Source organism: Bemisia tabaci, chromosome 9 (assembly GCF_918797505.1).
Source record: "Bemisia tabaci chromosome 9, PGI_BMITA_v3".
NCBI lineage: Eukaryota > Metazoa > Arthropoda > Insecta > Hemiptera > Aleyrodidae > Bemisia > Bemisia tabaci.
This window is the reverse complement of record NC_092801.1, coordinates 20,562,158-20,583,248: the sequence shown is the minus strand read 5'-3', so window position 1 is coordinate 20,583,248 and position 21,091 is coordinate 20,562,158. Positions and strand designations below refer to the sequence as shown.

The window sequence follows — 21,091 nt, the reverse complement described above, 5'->3', positions numbered from 1 at the left end:
ACGCCTCCCGTCCGTAAGGTATGCAACCCGCATTTCATGGGTTCGTGAGGAATGCACATCACAAATTATCGCTGATCGTCGGCGAGGTGCGCGACCAACATAGGACGCCTCCCGTCCGTAAGGTATGCAACCCGCATATCTGCACCTTAGGTCGGCGAGGCACGCAACCCGCGACTGAAATGGACTTAGGTTAGGTTAGGTTTGGTTAGGTTAGGTTAGGTTGGGTTGGGTTAGGTTAGGTTAGGTTAGGTCACACGGCAACGCTGTACTTGGGTTAGCTTACATTTCGACATCTCAGGTGGCCGTAGATCGGCATTTCCCCTAGGTGGCCGTAGATCGGCATTTCCCCTCTACTCTGACAGGGATGTGATGACGACATCGCTTTGAGAATAACAGATATTCTATGATCAAGGATACACTCGAGCGGTCCTTTTCATAATTTGCAGCGATGAGGTGGTGACAATTACGAAGGTACAAATCCCTGCGCTTGAGCTGCGCAAAATGCTCCAGTCGTTTATCTATGCTATTCAGCATAAAAATGCAAACCGTGTTGTAATTGGTGCTTAAGAACAACTGTGGTACACTAGTATAATGAAGCATTTTGCATGTATCGCAAATGGCAGATCTCCTACCTGACATACTTTAATTAACCCAAAAACACTAAAACAGTCTCTGAGGTAGCATGATAATTGGTCAAATAATTTCACAGCATTATACTTCAGAAACTTTCACAAACTTCACGAGGTGGGCAGAACGAGTCTGAAGACAAGACACATACGTTGAATAATTCCAAAATATTATGCTTCAAATTTCAGACAATTTCACAATCTTAAATTTCACAACACAATCTTAAACGAGGCGGATGGATTATGGAATTAATTAGGTATGGATGGAGGGAGATGGACGAAATATGAAAACACAAAGGAGTAAGCGAGACGCGAGAAGCAAATACGGGAGAGTAGTGTCATCTGAATCTGAATCGCGGCTATGTACCTACAGAAAATGAACATTGATCTTATTAAGCCAGAAGAGGGCCAAAGACGCCAAAACTCATGAACCAATCAGAGAAGGGCAAAAGGATGGCAATACTCTCCAGTACCTAAGTCAAAGACACATAACCTAGATGTAGGCGAATTCTACTAAGGTCTCCGAATAAGGTTATCACCGGTGGAAAAGTTTTCGGAAATCAGAACGCGAATCTTGAACTTTCGAAAGTAATTATAGGATAACTATAAACCGCATAGCGAAGAGAGTTTTAGGACTGTTATTTATTTCTCACGCTAATTTGCATTTAATCGTATTCACAGAGCTATTATGAGGTAATCAAAAAAAAAAATTTCCTAAATGACGTTCCGTGCATCGATGAGTTGGTGCGCCATTTGACCGCTTGAGCGCCCTACTAGGTATACTAGAGCTCTAGTGGCAAATCGAAATCAAAAAGCGCCGCCTATCGGCTGAGCGCTTAACAGGAATAAATATTACATTTCCACCGATTGCAAAGATTATAATCTGGAATTAACGGAGGAACAGCAAGGAACAATCGGAATGAGAGGAGGAACGGAGACAGGAATTCGAGAGTGAGTTGATCAAAGATTACGGAAAACGTTCAATTTGTGTAATCTTTATTCCCGTTTGTGACATGCATGAGCGGCGTTTTCCTAACTCTCTATACAAAGGGACTCTGCGTCCAAACAGCAACTTTCTACATTCAATATTGACCGATATCGCGCTTTGAAAAAATCGATTTATGACGTCATCCATCGCGGTAGAGACACCCTTCGTTTCTTCCACCTTGCGCTTTTATCAGTCAGTAATTCACTGGTTACTCAACGTGAAACTTGGAGGAAAGCAAGGTGGAAGAAACCTAATATGTCACTAATGCGGTGGCTGACGTCATGAACCGAAGTTTTCAAAGCGCCACATCATATTGAACAAAGAGAGTTTCTTTTTGAACAGATCTTATTATTCTATATCTGTATCACTTCAAACATGACTTTTGTATAAAAATGTTAATCCAGCGCCTTAATCTAATTTATTTATTCTTTGCTTGTTTCAGGTATGTGATAACTGTATCAATTCCTCGATTCCTTGTTGGGTTTAAAATTGAGTAAGTACATGCTTCTTCAATTTTTGCTTGTTTATGAATGCACTCAAGAGTCACAGAATAGCTGTACGTCATTATTAACGTGCAGGAGTAGAAATTACATACAGTATTTATGACATTACGCTCCCTCCCCCTATATTGTATAGAGATCAAGAGCAATGGATCTAGGTCCCTTGCCAAAACTACTCATCGGACCGCTTGAGTGATTTGCGGGCTTTAAATTTCGATATCTCGTTACTGTCGGGCACCACCGCCGTTGCAGAGGGATATCAGAAACCATCGATTCGATAAATAAACAATTCCAACTACAGAATAAGGCTGAACGTGATTAAATAGGTAATACATTTTTTTTTGTGACTGCGGTGGCGGTTTCCATGAAAACTGGCAACCCCACCTCTACGCGAATTCCGACGGAAATCAGGCAATGTTGTGAACACCATGTCGCAAATGGTCAGTTTAGGTTAACAAATGTAGCTGGACGTGATTAAATGAGTACTACTTTAAATTGAGATCGCAGCGGTGGTTTTCATTGAAAACCGGCAACACCGCCGCTACTTGAATTCTTAAAAATCGTGTAAAATTTTCAAAAAAGTGCAAAATATGAGCTGACTTCTCGAATTTTGCTTGGTTTAGGCGTTTTGCTTTAACACCGAGTCGCGAAACGTACCGAAACGAGCGTCAATATCGGGGGTCGGGCGTGTTACCGAATTTTCAAATCGCTATAACTCGTGTTTCCTAAGTCTCCCAGAAAAGTATAATATATCAATGGATGCGGAATCGAACGAACAATAATTTCGACCGGTTTTTATTCAATCCCCACCAACTGCAAACACTTTTATAGGCGGTAACGTGATCTTAAATAATTACGAAAATTGAAAAAAATGGCCGAAACGTGGCAACAGTGGAGTGAAATTAAAATTTCTTTGGCATAGGTCGATAGAACGTAATTTTTTGCGTTTTTTGGTATAAATACGAGCTCTGTAACTGCATTTTTGCGAAAGTTATGGATGTTTGAAGGTTGCGACTTTAAAAAATGGCAACGCTGTTTCCCTGGGGCTCCTGCAAAAACGGAGCTAGGGATAAGCCTCTCTCAACTAGTACTATCATCCTACAAAGTTTCGTACATTCCGGGCTGGGTACATTTTTCGCCTATATGAATAACCCTCTTTGAATGATGATTTTTGACGATGTTATATAAATCCGTTGAAAATCCGAGACCATCAATTAAAGCGTTTCTTTCTCCTGCCAGTCATCGACTAGGTGACACGCACTACTAGTCCAGTCTACGACCAAACTCACGGAAATAGCTCTCTTATCTTATGCTTATATTCGGATTTTATCAACCGACATGATTATACTTATATTTTCCTTGTGTTGATAAAGACCCTGGTGCTTTCCTAACGATTTGCGCGCGGATGCGTCAGACATGTTGGATATTGTGAAGCATCCTTTTGCGCAAAGGTTGGATGGAACGACTCCTCCTACGAAATGACCACCTAAGCCGTGGTATTGTTTTTTAAGTAGGAGGCTTAAGGTGATTCGATGGACGCCATACTTTGTGTCAGACCGGCATGCGATATATCGCATCAATTGGTTCCATTTTTTCAGCTACTCGTCATTTTTCTCCAATTTTGAGATCGCAAATCTTTTGTCAGGAGACTTAAAGCACTCACTTACCAATTTTAACAAAGAAATTCAACGTAATGAAGGCGTGTTTTTTTTTAGAGAGGAAATATCGCATTCGAGTGCAGTTTCGATATCAGTATCGAACGCGATGTTTTCTCTCTAAAAAAAACCCACGCCTTCATTACGTTTAATTTCTTTGTTAAAATTGGTAAGTGAGTGCTTTAGTCTCCTGACAACAGAATTGCGATCTCAAATTTGGAGAAAAATGATGAGTAGCTGAAAAAATTGAATGCCGTTCTTACAAAAAATATGGCGTCCATCGAATCACCTTAAAAAACGGACAATTCTCACGCAGATTGCGAACTTAGAAGTGTATTTCAGACTTCCCAGCACTTACCGTGATTTTTAAACCATTTTCCACACGAAGTAACTTCTTCTCTTGCTCTAGCAGAAGTTTTCAACACACCCATTCATTTTCTTCATAAGAATATGAATCCGAAATTTGTGTGCAAATTTTTGCGTGCAGTCAGAAGTGTAATCACTGAATTTTTCGTGAAAAAGTCCCCAACAGATTCCTGGTAAATCCACAAGTTGCGGTTGCGAGTCGAAATTTTGCGAGGTTGAAACGTAGCTCTTTTGTTTAGAGACCGACAGTCGGCAATCACACAACTCGGTTTGCGACGTCGCAGACTTCCTGTCATACTTTATTTTTTCAAACGGAAAACTACTCAACGGCAATTCTTCAAAACTGCCGTGATTTTTCTTCTTTGCGCGTAGAAAATTCTGCAAAAACTTCAAGGAATGATGTCAATTTGTTCACTCTTAAAAAAATAACATAGAGGCGGAGATTTTCAGACACCGCAAACGAGATATATGATTGCCGACTTACATCGTCGAAATAGTCATTACCATATCTCCATTCCGTCAAATTTTTTATATACTCAATTTTTTTCACGGAGGATCGAGCAATTCCAAAAACAGGTGAACGAATTTTAGGCGGTTTTCATCGCACTTATCACGCAACGAAGTATTCAATCAAATCGTCACCCTCCTAACATATAGGTGTAACTACACTTCGCGATGTACCCTTTCGTCCGTATAACTCAATGCTTTTTAGGGTTCACCTCAAATTGTATTAATGTCCTTTTGTCAGGCAAGCGACGAAGTGTTGAAAGTCGAGTAGGTTGAGACTCGGTGACATTTTTTTAATGTCTCCGCGCCTATTTCTAGCAAGTGATTTTGGAAAAATTTGAAAAGTGGGTTTTCTGTGCATGCGCATTGACTAGATTTTGTCGGTTATTGAGACGCCTAGTTTTTTTAAAATATCCGTGTTATGCTGCTTCAAAATTCGATTCTCACAGTTGTGCAAAATGAGAAAGTAACGACGCTTCCATGATGAAAATTTTCAGTTGGAGATGGGTAAGAAGGGACTTTCCCTCTCATCTTGATCACAGTCAAGGATTGCCGGAAAACCGGGGAATGTTAGGAAAAACCTGGAACTGTCAAGGAACATGACGGAAATGTCAGGGAAAAATTATTAAGCTCCCTTTATTTTCTTTGAGAGTGAGTTTTACGTCTCAAAATACAAATTTCTCCTGAAAACCATTTCAAATTGTGGCTTTTTAACCATCTGGCATATCCTCAACAATTCTCAGGAAACTTCATCATAATGTGTCGGGAAAATGTCGGAGACTTTAATTTTCTAAATTCTGTGGCAACCCTGCTTTAATTTTAGGTGATTTTTAATGAATATATATAGTTCTCTTGCAAGATTACAGTGAATGGGCATAAATAATTGAGAAAGCAATTGGGGGCCATTTATAGAATTTGTAACGCTGAAATCATCTTTTTTATCCCTTTTCTTTCTCGGAATTCACTCTTAACAAAGGTTTAAACGTCCTTAAAAAATACGTGACGCTATCGTCTAACTCCTTCTCCTTAGTGTTGAAAAATAACTGACAAAAAGTGAATGCTACAAATTCATCGATCGAGCTTCGACAAATCGATACATTTTCATCGTAAACGACTTATTTAACCTTGTTTTTATTTCTTTATCGATTTAAAATCTCTCGAAAAAGGAGTATTTGCGGGGGGAGGGGGGTCTCTTTGCAGACGGGCCAAACCCAAGTACGCAAAGAGAGGGGATTACAGAAGAGCAAATTAAATAAGGGGAGGAAGAAAAAAAAAGAAAGAAAAAAAGCAGTGAACTCCAACACAATGTGTTGATAAGGCGCGTCATTAACTCGCACAAATCAACCCCTTTAGTTTTCATTTATAGAGATTTCAAAATAGGTAAGTAGCACAACAAGAGAATTCATACGATCCAAAACTGAAAGATCAACGATGCACTTTGACGAGACCGTGTATTGTGAATGTAAAAAGCCATTCGAACGAGTTTAAGTTTTTTGATCTGCCCCAAGCAAAACCTTATCAGATTCTTAAAGAAAAGTGCTACGCAATAATTTAAGCGAAGAAAGAAAAAATTTTGTCGAACTCCTGAAAGATAAAGTCGATTTAAAGGTATTTTGGGGCTAAAATACCCAAATCACCAGCATTATAAATCCCGTTATATTATTGAAAAGAAATTGACTCGACATAAATTCAATGCATTAGATATGTCTTGATTTTGTTATTTTAAACGTATTTCCATGCAAAGAAGTTCAACCATGTCCATGCTTTATTCATTCATGAATTGAAAGTAAGCAATCTACATCCCGAAAATCTACCGATTTGCCGTATTAAATTGTAGAAACTTGATATACCAAGTCGATGCACCCACTCGTTGAATTTACCAACCAATTTTGTGAGTGCAAATATGTAAAAATCAATATGCTATAGTCATTTTGGGTGCATTTACTTTTCATGAAACAATAATAATTTCAATCCCGAAAAACCATCAATTTTCCGTATAAAATCGAAAAAATCGAAATGTGTCGACTCTCTGACGTGAACATTGGATTCTACGTGTAAAAATACTCACGTATCGATATGCATATCAGAAAACCAGAACCAGAACGGAAACCATGTGTGGACACAGTTAGCAGTCCGCGGCAACATCCATTCAACTGAATAATGGTAAAAATTAGATAGAATTTTAGCCGCTTTGCCCGCCTCTCCTCGTTATTTACAAACCGCTCCTATACTCATCTCAAAATTTTTCTCAGAGCTTTGTGTTATTATCAGCTTCCATTTAAATCCCGGTTCGATGACCGAATTGGCTGCCCAAAAAGCAAGCCATTTTTGAAAGGTTCTATGAGAAATTCGTGATATTATCGGCTCTCAGGAAATCACCCCATGGCTATAATTGGTGGTATAAATGTTTGAGTGCCTAAAATAATCGTATTATTCAAAAAACTAAGGCACTAAACTATGGAGTCAGTTTCTTTTTAATAAAATAACGGGATTTACTCCCCGTGATTTAGCTATTATAGCCCCAGAATACTTTTAAAGCGCCTTTACTTTCCAGAATCTTGACGGAATTATTTTTTAGCTTAAACGACTTAAGAGACACTGTAGTTAAAAAATATAAAGAATTTTCGAGTTTGACAAAAAAAAAAAAAAATGTTCGTTCAGGCACACCGTGTATTGTATGGAGTACTGCTGCTATTCAAACCTTATCTTCAGGTCAAAATTCTTACAAGGAAGCCCCTTGCAAGAGGCGAATTTTTTGGAATTTCTCCCAATTTTTTCTCCGTTACATAATTGAATTGCTTGTCAAATTCTGAGGTCAATTATATTTAATTGTAATTTATACATTTCTTTTTTTCCCTTCATTTTATTTTTTGTCTGGAGAAGTTTCGTTGATTACTTCGGATTTCGAATACTGTAACTTCTCTTCTATTCGGCCGATTTTTATGAATGAGACCTCTTTTAATTCGTGTTTTAACGGAGAGTGAGGAAAAAATTGCAAAGTACACGCGAAACAATTTTTTTTGAAAATTGGACGAATCCTAGCGTGACGGTGAAATGGTTAATCAAGCGTAAAATCAAGGGTGAGGGTCCGGGTCGGGTCGCTCGGGAGGACAAAAGAAAATGCCTCTGTGTCGGGACAGAGGTCCGGTGTGCGGGGAGGAGAAGGGTAAGTGGTTTTCTGTAAAAGCAAACTGATTTCTGTATGTGTTATGGTTAGCACATGGTCTAATGAGTTTTGAGGCTCATCACAGATTGCACTTACGGTTGTCTGGCCTGGCCTTCGCTATCAGAGGAAAGGTACCAACTTTTGAAAAGCCTAACAGTGGTGTGGAGATTTGTCAAAGCAACGTTATGAACGAAACGGAGGAGTAATTTTCTCATTCTTAGAGTGCCGGCCTGGTCAGCCATCCTCGAATCAGTTCGCTTGATTCTGCTTATATATGCATATTTTAAATCAGCGCGCCCCACTCTTAGGCTTTTTTTAAAAAAACCAAGTAACGTAGACTCTTGGTATTCACTGCACATAAACTAGGGAGCCCCAGAATGAGAAACAACTTTAAATCATAATTATTGACGGAAAAATAAACTTTTTACACGCTTTGGAAAATCTCAGAAGTTCGCGGTAGTCACTTTTCGGTAAGGAACTAAGGGACTCGGTTATTGTATCGAGTGGGGGGTCGAAACGATCGCAAAGGCGGTATACTACGTATACGCGCCAAAAAGGGGGAAAACAATGAATAACTAATTAGCTTAAGAATTGATTGATTTATTTATTATTTTTTCAAGGACTTAGAAATTAGTCGTATTTTTCAACAATATTTTCGGATATCTCTCCTTCTTTTCAGACCGAGTCGGACATTTTAGAAAAACATGTGATCCCTTTAAAATCCGTGAAGAACTACAACCGGGGGGACTTGCAAGTGGGGTATCGCGGGGACGACGCCCGGGAAGACCGGCCTTGCGCAGTGCGACAGCTTGACGACCTCGTGGCGAAAGCCGAGGATGGCGCACCAGGCCGGTCTGCGTTTCTTGACGGAGCAATACTTGACGGGGGGGCTGCCGAAGTAGCGGCACTTGGGTTCCTCTGCGAAAGGGCAACGGTCTCGCAGGTTGAGGGGTCGCAAATTGAAGGCGTTGAAGGCGCGTTGACAGGCTCGTGAGGCCTCGTGATTAGGGCCAGGATTGTGGGGCGCGTTCCAGCAGGGGTCTTGTTGGTGATATAGATGATGCAAGGCCGCGTTGTCGGCGGCAGGGTCCAGTGGGAGCGCTCCCTCCTGGAACAAGGTCAATGAAGCGGTTCGATTTACCTTAAGGTGATTCGATGGACGCCATATTTTGTGTCAGAACGGCATGCGATGTATCGCATCCATTGGTTCCATTTTTTCAACTACTCGTCATTTTTCTCCAATTTTGAGATCGCAATTCTGTTGTCAGGAGACTAAAAGCACGCACTTACCAATTTTCACAAAGAAATTCAACGTAATAAAGGCGTGGTTTTTCAGAGAGAAAACATCGCATTCGATACTGATATCGAAACTGCACTCGAATGCGATATTTTCTTTCTGAAAAAACCACGCCTTTATTACGTTAAATTTCTTTGTTAAAATTGGTAAGTGAGTGCTTTAGTCTCCTGACAACAGAATTGCGATATCAAAATTGGAGAAAAATGAAGAGTAGCTGAAAAAATGGAACCAATTGACGCGATATATCGCATGCCGTTCTGACACAAAATATGGCGTCCATCGAATCACCTTAACTAAACGTAAAGTCTCTTGGCACCATAGCAGGCGGGACTAGAGTACCTTTATAGTGAGAGTATGGAAAACTCGAAAAATTTGAGGGTAGGTTTGATCAGGTCTTGTAGCTCTTGAGGCCCAAAAGGGAAGCCAACACTATGAACTCGACTTATCCAGTGGTACTAATTTTCACATTTCAACTATATACACTGATCAAACATTATAAAAGCACGTATAGAACTTTGATTTTGCTTACATTTTGTAAGTTTCAAAGTTTTAATCCTTAAAGACGCTGGTTTGTAATGCGCTGGTGGCCATATTGAGTGATCTTCAAGTGCATAGGTTGGCAGTGGCACTTTTCTAGTGATTTTCGTTTTTTACGTTGTCGCCCTTTTGGGCCCTCAGAGCTACATAAATCGAGTCGTCCATACTCTCCAAGGAGCTTTTTATGTACGGAAAATAAAGAGGTAGAGGTAGAGTACCTTTACAGGGAGAGTGGACAGCTCGAAAATTTGGAGCTAAGGTTTAATCAGGTCATGTAGCGCTTGGGGCCCAAAAAAGCAACCAACCTATGAACTCAAATTATCTAGTGGTACTTATTCAAACTTCGAGAGTAGGTACCCTGATCAAAAATTATAAAAGCACTTATGAAACTCTGGTTTCGCATACATTTTCTCAGTTCAAAGTCTTAATCCTTGAAAACGCTTGTTTACAGTACGCTGTCGGCCCTATTGATCAATCTTTCAAATGCATATGTTGGCAGCGGCACTTTTTTAGTGATTTTCGTTTTACAAATTGTCGCCCTTCTGGGCCTTGTCTCCACGGGACGTTTTCATGGGATTTGTCCCAAGTTCGAATCGCAGGAATGAAACTTCTGGGATTTTTCCCAGTTACCGTCTCCACGGGACGGGGCTCATACAGTCCTGCGACTAGTTTGCGCGGGAAGATAAATTAGTTAAAGTCGAGTATTTAACCGGAATTAAAATAATAATTGCACTCAATTGACAATTAGACACATTATTTTAACTAAACAAACATTAACAATGTAGTAATGAATAAAATATCGCACAATTCGTTTTCACTTCTTCTTCTTCTCTCAGTGGGTCCTAGGGGTACAAGTACCATACTTGGTACTGGGAAAAATATTGATTAACTCAATATTTTTCCCAACTTCGTAAGTGGGATTTTTCCCTGGGACAAATCTCGTGAAACGGCTCGTGGAGACAAGGCCTGCGGCCCCAAGAGCTACATTAATCGAGTTGTCCATACTTTCCCTATAAAGCTACTCTAGGTAGGGGTGTTGAATGATATGAACATTCCCAGTATTCTTTCCTTTATCCCCGGATGGTTTGCTAAAGATCCGTTTTCAGAGCTGCCGATATACTGAAGTTGAAATAAATGAAATTGAATTAAACAAATCTAAGAAATACCTGAGGCGGTGTGTCGTCGCTCACTATCCTCATTCCTCGTATTCTGCTTCGCAGCATTGCCTTTGAAAAATCAACAGCTATTAAACCACAAACTAGGACATACTGGAAGGATAACATGTTGCGCACCGTTTGGAGCCGTCTGGCTCAAAAACTTCGAGCCAACTGGGACGATTGGCTTTTTATACACGCGAGATGTGTGAAAATTTAGTTCCTATCAACGACATTGAGGATCACTCGATATATTCTCCGAAACACGCCGCACTAATCTCCCAGAATTAGAACAGTTCCGTGGAAAAGTTAAAAGCTTTTAGAAACTCTCATCGACTCGCGCAATTCACTCACAGTGGGAGAAAAAAACATCGACATTTTTTCAAATACTTTTTTTTCGGAAATAGGGTGCGCTGGAATTACATAGACAGAGCACGTTGGGGAAAAATGGGTAGATTTGAATCAGAAATAGACTGAATTTTGCAATTAGGAACTACTATTTCTGGCTCGTGTTAGAAACGGCATAGGTGCAATAGAGAATTTGCAGGTGTCTGAAAGTTTGAGAATTTCATCTTTAATATGATACTGCTAGGAAAACTGAGTACGAGGATATCCTTGGTTGCTAAATTGAACAATTATTGGAGAAAATATGACAAAATAACCTAATTTGCTAAAATGCATGTGTTTAAATGGAAAATTTAGGTCCTGCTGATAGGTTGAAACATTCAGAATCCAAACAATGGAGAATTTGCAGGTGTCTGAAGTTAAATGAATTTCGTGTTTAAGTGAAAATTGTGAGTAAACTGAGGACTAGGATACCCTTGGTTCATAAATTGAACAATCGTTGGAGCAGATAATTATGACGAAATAATCTTTTCTGCTAAAATACGTATGTTTAAATGGGAAATGCCGCCAGATGACGTCATAAGGCGACACATTTTTTCACTTTTAAATCTATTTTTCTCCAATTTCCCATGTCAGAAAAAAAGTGTAAAAGATACTGCGAACTCAGATCATTAGGCACTCTCGGATGAAGCATGAAATTTTTTGTCTGCAAATTCTCCATTGATTTTCTTATGCAGATAGGTTTACTTTTATGGTGTAGCCAGGTATAGTAGTTTCGTATTGCAAAATGTGGTCCAAATATTCTTGGATTCGCCGTCGAGAAGATATTTTTCTTAATCAAGGAGGAACATGCGTTGATCGAGAAAGAAGGAGGTTGTATCAAACAGAAACCTGCTCACAATGAATTTTACTCTTGATTCAAAATGAAATCTTCTGAATGGCAATATCAGAACGTGTCTACTTGGATCGGTTACTTTTTGCAGGACTTATCTATTTTGGAACTTTTGAAAACGGACTTATTCGCAATAATTTTGGACTAATGGCACAAATTATCTGGGGATGTGTAGGAAGTCGGATGAGAGCGAGCGAGAGAGATGGGAAAGCTCGAGACTAGAATCAATCGCCAAAAAACCAATCAAGGGTCCATTCCACGCCAAAACTTCTTGGGCATTTTTAAGCCGCATGTAAATTTGTCTCGCTACACAGAAAAAAAAAGTGAAGTTGATTTAAAATTCTGGATGTAATAAAAGTGTGCGAGAACTTATAAAATGCTAAATTACCCACTGCAGCAGTTACTTTAGCAATGCCAAGATGTAAAACTAACCGTTGTGGCAGGTAATTCAGGTAATTCAGCATTTTCTAAGTTCTCGCACACTTTTTTTTACATCCAGAATGTTAAATCAACTTCACTTTTTTTTCGTTGTTGTCCAGGGCAATTTTTGTCATATACACAATTAAGAACGGATCTGCCTACTAATATTCCAGAGGAAAAACTGCAGCTGCTAGTAAGCTGCTAAACGGGAAGTTCGATGATTTGACGAGCACAAATCGGTGATTTCTCACTCATGAGTTGAATTAAGAAATTGTCCATGTTTTCATAGTGTTTCCCCTTATATAGATTGTGTGCATACAAACAATTTTGTAGCAGACAAAGTTACTTGAGCAGTTTGTCAAAAGCCGTCCTCTCATGAAATGAGCAGTGGCGTGGCGTGGCGTGCTTTGCGATGTATCAATTGGACGTTTTGCAAAACTATTTGGCGAAAAATGTGGGGTGGCTCTGAAATCTGATAAGCAATGTAAAAGTGGCTGGTTCCTTAAATCTGGAAAAGCGATATTGCTTCTTCAACAGACCTAGTGCAGCTAGAGTGCGAACTCATGAGCCGCGGCATGGCAAGAGAGCCTTGTGACGGTCATTTAAAACAACGGAACGACGAGTGACACGGAGGGACGCTTCGTCCGTGACGTCACTGCGTTTTTTTCCATTCACTCTTGCACTCGAACCCCATTTTTCATTCCAATAGTCTTTGGTAGAATCGTCCAATTGATCTGCCATTAAAACCTATGGAAAAGGATCGATAAACGGGGTGTTCGCAACGAATACCTTAATAATAGATTCTTTACCATAGCTTCAAATAGGGAAATATCGATAATCGATCATTCACGCCTCGCCACCGGGAATGAGGCGTCTCATCGTGCCTCAACTCCAATTTTTACGTGCACCAGCGCTAATAAATTGTGATATTCGTAGAGCTTAGTGTCATAAACGCTTCCATTCTCGGTGGTAAAAAAAAGTGCTCTCACAGTCCGAGCTGAACGTTTAGAAGTGACATTAAGCTTGCATGGCGATCACGAACGAGGTTTCCACTCAGAGAAACATTGGCCACACATTGAACTTATCTGCTTGGAACGTGGAAATGAAAAAATCAACATGCAAGTGTGATTTTAAGAGGATTTTTCCATCAGTTCAGTGACCTTTCCTTGTTTAGCAATTTGCATCATTCAGTTTTCATACGGGTAATTCATTAGCTGTCATCGTGTAGATGAAAACAGCTCTGGCATGCATATCAATGCTGGAAGAGCATTATGGAACTTGCTTTAATGGGAATAATCAAAAGGTTCAAGTAGAGTGGTAATGAAATCTAACTTAAGGGGAAAAACGAGAAAAAACGGGTTTTTTTTAACTCTAATTGAAATTTTTGGAACTTTAATTGGCTCTGTTTTCCCCGCAAAATGGTAAATACCCACCACTTTTTCACCACCTTGTCTAACTTTAGGTAAACCAAACAAAAAAGTAATGTTAAAAGCAGAGAGAGAGGGGAGCTTTTATACCTAATTTTATTTTAAATTCAAATTCGTCTACAAATGAACATATTTTTTTTATCGTAAAAATCGTGCGCGGTGTTATCCAATGGAATGAATATGTAACACGATCGGAACGCAAGCTTGTAAAAATGCTGAGGTTACCCAAGAAAGGTCTGAAGTCCACTTTTTGGTGTGCAATTTGCGAAGTTCCTATCTAAACGAGTTTAGACGGATTTTGAAGGAAACTAGATTTCGAACATTTGACACTTACTGCTCTCTTCGCTATCACGGCAGCATTAATTTCCCTGTCAAAATAAGTGTATTACAAATTAGCCAGAAATTGTAATTATGAATTTCAAAATGTTGTCCAATTGATTTAAAAATCTTCATGAAACATCTCTAGCGAGCAAAAGACCCATTTCTTTGTTTTCCATCCTGGGTGCTCCATAATCTCTCACACACATACCTGTATAACAATAGTCGGGGCCACCGGGGCCCACCGGATTTGTTTGTTGTTGTAAAACTAACCTAACCTAATCTAACCTAACCTAACTTAATGTAACCTAACCTAACCTATCCTGACCTAACTTAATCTAACCTAACCTAACCTAACGATATTTTGGCCAAAACAGCCTAATTTTTTCTAACCTAATTTAACCTAACCTAACCGGATTTGTGTGTTGTTGTAAAACTAACCTAATCTATCGATAGGTTAGATTTAACCTAACAATACTTTGGCCAGAACAGCCTAATTTCTTCTAACCTAACCCTAAACTAACGATATTTTGGCCAGAATAGCCTAATTTCTTCTAACCTAACCTGACCTATCGGCCTTTTTTTGGGCTGATAAATGCCGCTTTTTGCACGAAGAAAAAAACTTCGTGCAGGGGACCCGAAGTTGAGATCGTATGGATCTCTGAAGTTTTCTGATCACGCATCCGAAAACTCTAGGTCGAGCTGCCGAAGTTCGGGTCAGACATCGAGGCACTTCGGTATTTGTACCGGAGGAGTACTTCAGATGTGTGACCCGAACCCTTCGGTATTTATCGAAGTACTTCAATTGTCTGACCCGAACTTCGGCAGCTGGACCTCAAGTTTTTAGATACGTTACCCGACAACTTCAGGGATCCATATGACCTCAACTTCGGGTCCCAAGCACGAAGTTTTTTTCTCCGTGTGTCACGACTCACGATTTCGGCACAAGCATAGGGAGGCCCCATAACCATTGCCATAAAATCCCAATAAATGCCCGGTTCAGAAGATTATGGGCTGCAGAGGTTGTTGCTGCTGAAGTGGGAGACCCGGGAACAAGGGTGCGGCGCAGTAGATCATGGCCTCGACCTCGAAGCTGCGTTTGGCGATGAGACACACGAAGTGGGTGCGGGGCCTCATCTTCTTGATGGAGCAGCGCTGGAGGCCGGCGCCGCGGACGCTCCGGCACTTGGGCTCCACTGCGAAGCGACAGCGCTCCCGGGCCGCCTCGTCGCGGTTGTTGAAGGCGGCCACCGCTCGCCGGCAGATCAGGTTGGCGTTGTCGTCCGCCTCCTGGTTCGCCGTGAAGTTCAGGCACGGGTCGTTGGCCGTCATCACCAGTTGGAGGGCCGCCTCGTTGACTGCCGGGTCCGCCGCCGCTGCCTGGTGGTGTCATGAAACGACAGGAGCATACGAATGGAGATGTTGCGCTGAGAAAAAAACTTCGTGCGTGGGACCCGAAGTTCAGGTCATATGGATCTCTGAAGTTTCCGGATTGGGCATCTGAACACTTAAGGTCTAGCTGCCGAAGTTCAGGTCAGAAATCTGAAACTTCAGTTCTTACATCTGAAGTACTCTGGGTTTCACATCCGAAAAACTTCGGTTCTCACATCTGAAGTGCTTCAGACGTTAGAGCTGAAAACTTCAGAGATCCATATGACCGAAACCTCGGGTCCCACGCACGAAGTTTTTTTCTCCGTGTGCATATGTGAGGAATTTGCGATTTGACTGTTGATTCTTATGTAAAAGTTCGCGAGAAACACGATGGTGCCACTAGTTTTCTCTGAAATCAACTCCCGAGCTCAAAAACAGCTCTCAAGTTGAGGCCAAAATGAAGGGGATATCCCACGCTATCCTGACAGTCCACCTCTACATCAAGACAAACTCTCCATGCAAAGATAGGGAGCAAATACAGTAGCAGGGTTGCCACTTTATTTGGGGACTCCAAAACTGAAAACACGGCATCACTGCTGATGTATTTGCTCCCTATCTTTGCATGGAGAGTTTGTTTTGATGTCGAGGTGGACTCTCAGGATAGCGTGGGATATCCCCTCCATTTTGGCCTCAACTTGAGAGCTTTTTTTGAGCTTGGGAGTTAATCTCAGAGAAAACCAGTGGCCTCATCGTGTTTCTCGCGAACTTTTACATAAGAATCAACAGTCAAATCGCAAAGTCCTCACACATGCAACATCTTCATTGTTTTAAATATCACATGAAACACAAATTTTAAAATACATGAGAACCGATTTAACAGTGCCCTTTGTCCCTCTCCGACATCCAGTACTCGATCCTATCATAGTCTTTTTGGGAGTTTGCTCTCCTTCGTTCCTTTTAAAACCGTGTCGCCATCCTGTCCTTTCGTCTCCTCCTTATAGAAGGGTGGCAAAATTTCATGAAAAATAAGATCTTGAAATTTCACGGAAATTTCAGAAATGTATACAACATATTGAAAAATACTGGTTCCTCTTCATGTTTCGCATTAAGTAAAATTTGTGACTTTCTTCTATTTTTGTGTATTTGAGTGCGGGCTGCATACTGTAGCCCCTCAAAAATATGCAATATTTCACGGCATCGTGAAATTTCATTTAAATATTTCACTGAAATTTCCAATCTTTCATTTCTTTCTTATGTTCCATGCCACCCTGCCTTGGGGACAATCAAGAATTCTCAATCAGACAATCCAGAATCTTACACAATCTAGAAATTACATCCTCAATCCGGAATCTTCTTCAATAGCCATAACCCAAGTTTTTTAATTTATAAAAATCATGATGTTAAGTTTGGCAGCTGATTAAATGGACAGAGGATGTGCTAAGAGCAATGGAGATGGATTCCAGGAGGAGTTGGCAGGGATTCCTAGGAGAGATTGGATCCGTAATGATAGAGTGTGGTAGATCGTATAAGTCGAAAGTTTCATTGCGAATTTGACGTCATGATAGAACAGGTAGTCTTGTACGGTTTTAAGAGCAGGATGACGGAGGAAAGGCTGCCAAATTAAGAAGATGCTTGATTCGGTTCCTCCTAGGAAGAGACGATGGGACGCGCCGAGTAAAAGGATGCCTCCAGAAAATATAAAATGCAATGACGGTGTGTCAAATATCTGGAGGGCTGAGGTGTAACATAGCACTGTGGCGGTTAGGTGTCGCAGAACGTAAGCGATTACTGTGAAAGCATTTCTTATGTATGTATGAAACAATCTTTTCAGGGGCTAGGTATGGTTTCTGAACAAAGGAGCCTTTGCATGCCAGAGAGACTTGCGATTAAAGCCCCTTTCAGCTTTAATTCAAACCCTCAAAAAAGTAGACAAGCCCGTATCACTATTTTTACAAGAAAATCCGTCATTCTCTCACCAAAAAGTCTGAAAAAGACCTACATGGAACAGTGCAGGACTGGCTTGACACGTCACACACAAACGCACACCAAATGGGTCAGTTTTGCTGGTTACAGAATCGTATTTTGATGCTTGATTTTTGTAGATTAGCTAAAAATAATTGGATCCGCCCAAAACTCCAAACAGCAACTTTCTTTGTTTAACATTATCCGAGGTATCGTGCTCTGAAAAATTCGAAATTTGACGTCATCCACCGCGGTAGTGACTCCCATGGCTCCTCCCACCTTGCTTTTATCCGAGTTTCACGTTGAGCAAGCACTGCAAATGAGTGAATCACCGGTTGATGAATCCATGGTGGAAGAGATCATTGTATGCTTAACCGCGATGGATGACGTCATAAACCGATTTTTTTAAAGGGCGATATTTCGATAAATATTGAGCGTAGAAAGTTGCTGTTCTGGCAGATCTTATTATTTTTAGCTAATCTGCAAGAATTACACATCAAAACACGATTTTGTGACCAGTGCAACTGACCTATTGAAAAACAGCGACAGACGCAAAGATCATTGGTAAATTTATATTACTGGAAAAAACCATCCAAGGCTCTATTATATTCTCGTAGATGATTTTAATCCTCTTGAAAATAAAAACCCCATTGTCTCTCCTAAAAAATAGACTCTTCTTAAAAAATCCCAATGTTGATAAGACTGGTTTGCTCAACTGCATTCAAATTTAATCAACTCTCCAAAAAAAATAAGTAAAATCCTTTCAACGTGTTCTTTTAAATTCTGTACGGAAAGCAGTACAGGTGGAGTAAATGCACATACAATAGCATACCTGTTGTGGATCCGCAACATTCACCCGCATTCCTCTCATTCTACCTCTCATGGCGTCAGAATGACCAACAAACATCAAAATGCAGACCAGAGATACGTAAGGAGACATCTCGATTAGTCCAGGGAAAAACTTATCTGCCAGGCTCGACTAAAATTCAGGTCATATATATTCAAGCCAATTACCATACAAGTGCAAAATGTGTCAGTGAGAAAATTCTCAAAATTCTCTCAAACAAATAACTGTTAAAAGCCTTCCGTGAAAAGTTCGGATTTTTCCAGACGAAGAAACCTAACTTTCGTTCGAGGTTGCAAAATCGAGTTAAACGTTACAATATCTGACAAGATTAATAATCGTGCAAGCTCTGTCTAAAATTGGCGGATTTTTACGTTCACTCAGAAGAAAAATAAAACAAATTATTAGTTAAAATTTTAAGAAAGCTCTCCAGTAACAGTACAATTTGTGAGTGGAGATTTTAAAGCGTTGAAATGGAGTTACGCTATTTTGTCTGGAAGCTACGAACCTTTGCTACGAACCGACAGACTATTCTGCCGTGCTAAGGAAGGACGCCATATGAACATTTGAGAGTTGCCAAATTTTCTTCGATAAAATGTTTATTTTTGAAGGAAATCATGCATATTTTTCCTTGAAATTTTCAGACGTTTTAGATCAAATTACAAAAAAAAAATTATCTGAGAAATTGGTAGACAAACATTTAAAAATTTTCCTGAAAATTAGTGATTTATCAGGGGAAATTTGGCAACGCTTGAAGGCTCATACGGCGTTTTTCCATAGCACGGCAGCATTCGAGGAAAAAATGAAAGGCCTCGAATCCACCGCGATTGAGCCTGTGATTCAGTGTGTCTCTGATATTGAGTCTTTTCAAGCAGAGGTGGCGTGATTCAAATGAATAGGTTGTATTTTCCTTTCAATTTCAAAAAACAAGTATCAATTCCACGTACCTTCGCTTCGTTTTGACGCTGATGAATGGAGTTCCAGGAAGAGCAGGAATCCGTCAATCATCAAAGAGAAAACAAAAGCGGCACTTCGAATTTCGAGCCGGGTGGCACCCTTTACTCTCACAAGTCTACTTTGAAAATTTACACCTTTATTTTCCTTTAAAATTAACACTTTTTGGTGGAAAGTCAAAACTATTTGCTATTCTGGGAGATTTTCTACAAGACTATAGGAATACCTCATGCATTGCGCCAAACAGTGCATGCGGTCGGCGTATATTAGCGCCTGCGACATTGGATGAATACTTCACGCATTGCGCGTCAGGACCTACCGCGGTGAACACCATTTTTGAATAGTTCACACCGGCATCGTGAGCCTGCAATCCTAGGCTCAAAGATTCGTATAGATTAACCATTCACGAATAACGCCTCCGTTTATTGAGTCATTGATGTCGGAATTCGTCCGTATTTTTCTGATCGAATATCGGTATAACGCGAACCTCTCTATAACGGATAATCGGCCGGTCACTTGTGTTCTTGCTATACACTGAAAAAAAAAAGTAGCTTGGATCAAGCATGATAATTCTTGAATTTGCCGCCAAGAATTTTCTTTATCTTGCTTTAAACTGACTTTTCCTTGATTCAAGAAAATTAATGCTTGGGTTAAGCAAAAAAGTAGCTTATATTAACCAGCAAAATTCTTGATTTAAGAAGAAATACTTCTTGGCGGCAAATTTAAGATTCTTTTTTTCCAGTGTAAAGAGAGATTATAATATAATTCTAAATTATACTTTTTTCATAAATGTAGAGAGATGCAGATAATACTGTTCTGTACTTACGAGGTTATTTCAATGAAATATTTTTTTAAAAAAAGTAAAAAAAATAAACCGAGTCTGTAGCATACTTTTGCAAAAGCGGAAAGAAGAAAAACGCTCCGTATGCAAAGTGGCTCAAAAATCAGGATGAAAATATCGGAAAATTCTGGAATTCACTCCCAATTTCACAATTTGCTGAAAAAATTTGCGCATATTGTAGCACTTCGCCTCAAAAAGTATAGTGTGGTAGTATCATAATTTGATACGAAGTCACCTCAGTCTCATAACTTCTCTTGAAAGTTAAAATGAATGCCGTCATGTCTCACAGTTTTTCAAAAAGAAACGAACAATATTACAAACTCTATCCATCCGACATCTTCTCTTTTCTGCACTCAAACTAAGTTTGCCAGGTATAAAAGTACTCTTTAGATGTTTGCTTTTATTTCAGAAAATTGTGTCATACGGAGGTCGACATTCGTAGCTTCGCGTTGAGTCGTGAGACCCGAGTGACGTAAATCTGTCGTTTTATCTCGACGATGAAACTCCCAAACCGCGTATCTCGGTTTGCGACGTTGCAAATTTCCTGTCATACTTTATTTTTTTAAATGTAACACTTCTCAACGGATTTTTCTTTAAAAATGGCGTCTGTAATTTTTCCTCTCTAGACGAAGAGAATTCTGTGATAACTGCCAGGAATGATGTTGATTTTTCTCTAATAGAAAATTAAAATAAGAGCCGAGATTTTAAAACACGTTAACAAGATACTTATCTCGGGAATTTTATCGTTTATATATTTTAAGACGGCGGAAAGCTCAAAAATGTGCACATTTTCTGCGCAGATTGTCAAGTTAGGAGTGAGTCCTAGAATTTACCCTCGAAGAAGAATCATCCCTCGTTTCTGAGCGGCCCAACCTTCCTCGGATAGGCACCAGCTAGAATAAAAATCGTAGAATTTAATTA

The 21,091-nt window shown here is 40.0% G+C and overlaps 2 protein-coding genes across 5 annotated transcripts in view; one reads left to right on the top strand and one right to left on the bottom strand.

The window, feature by feature from the left end:
* The window catches only part of LOC109039076 (5-hydroxytryptamine receptor), a 657,585-nt gene that overhangs the window by 588,236 nt on the left and 48,258 nt on the right, over window positions 1–21,091 (top strand). The gene's annotated exons all lie outside the window — the stretch shown is intronic.
* Window positions 8,424–10,971, bottom strand: LOC109039083 (uncharacterized). Its single transcript, XM_019054424.2, has 2 exons — window positions 10,809–10,971; window positions 8,424–8,916 (listed from the first exon to the last, which is right to left on the bottom strand). The coding sequence occupies exons 1-2, from the start codon at window positions 10,923–10,925 to the stop codon at window positions 8,524–8,526; spliced, it is 510 nt and encodes a 169-aa protein (XP_018909969.2). The 5' UTR covers window positions 10,926–10,971; the 3' UTR covers window positions 8,424–8,523.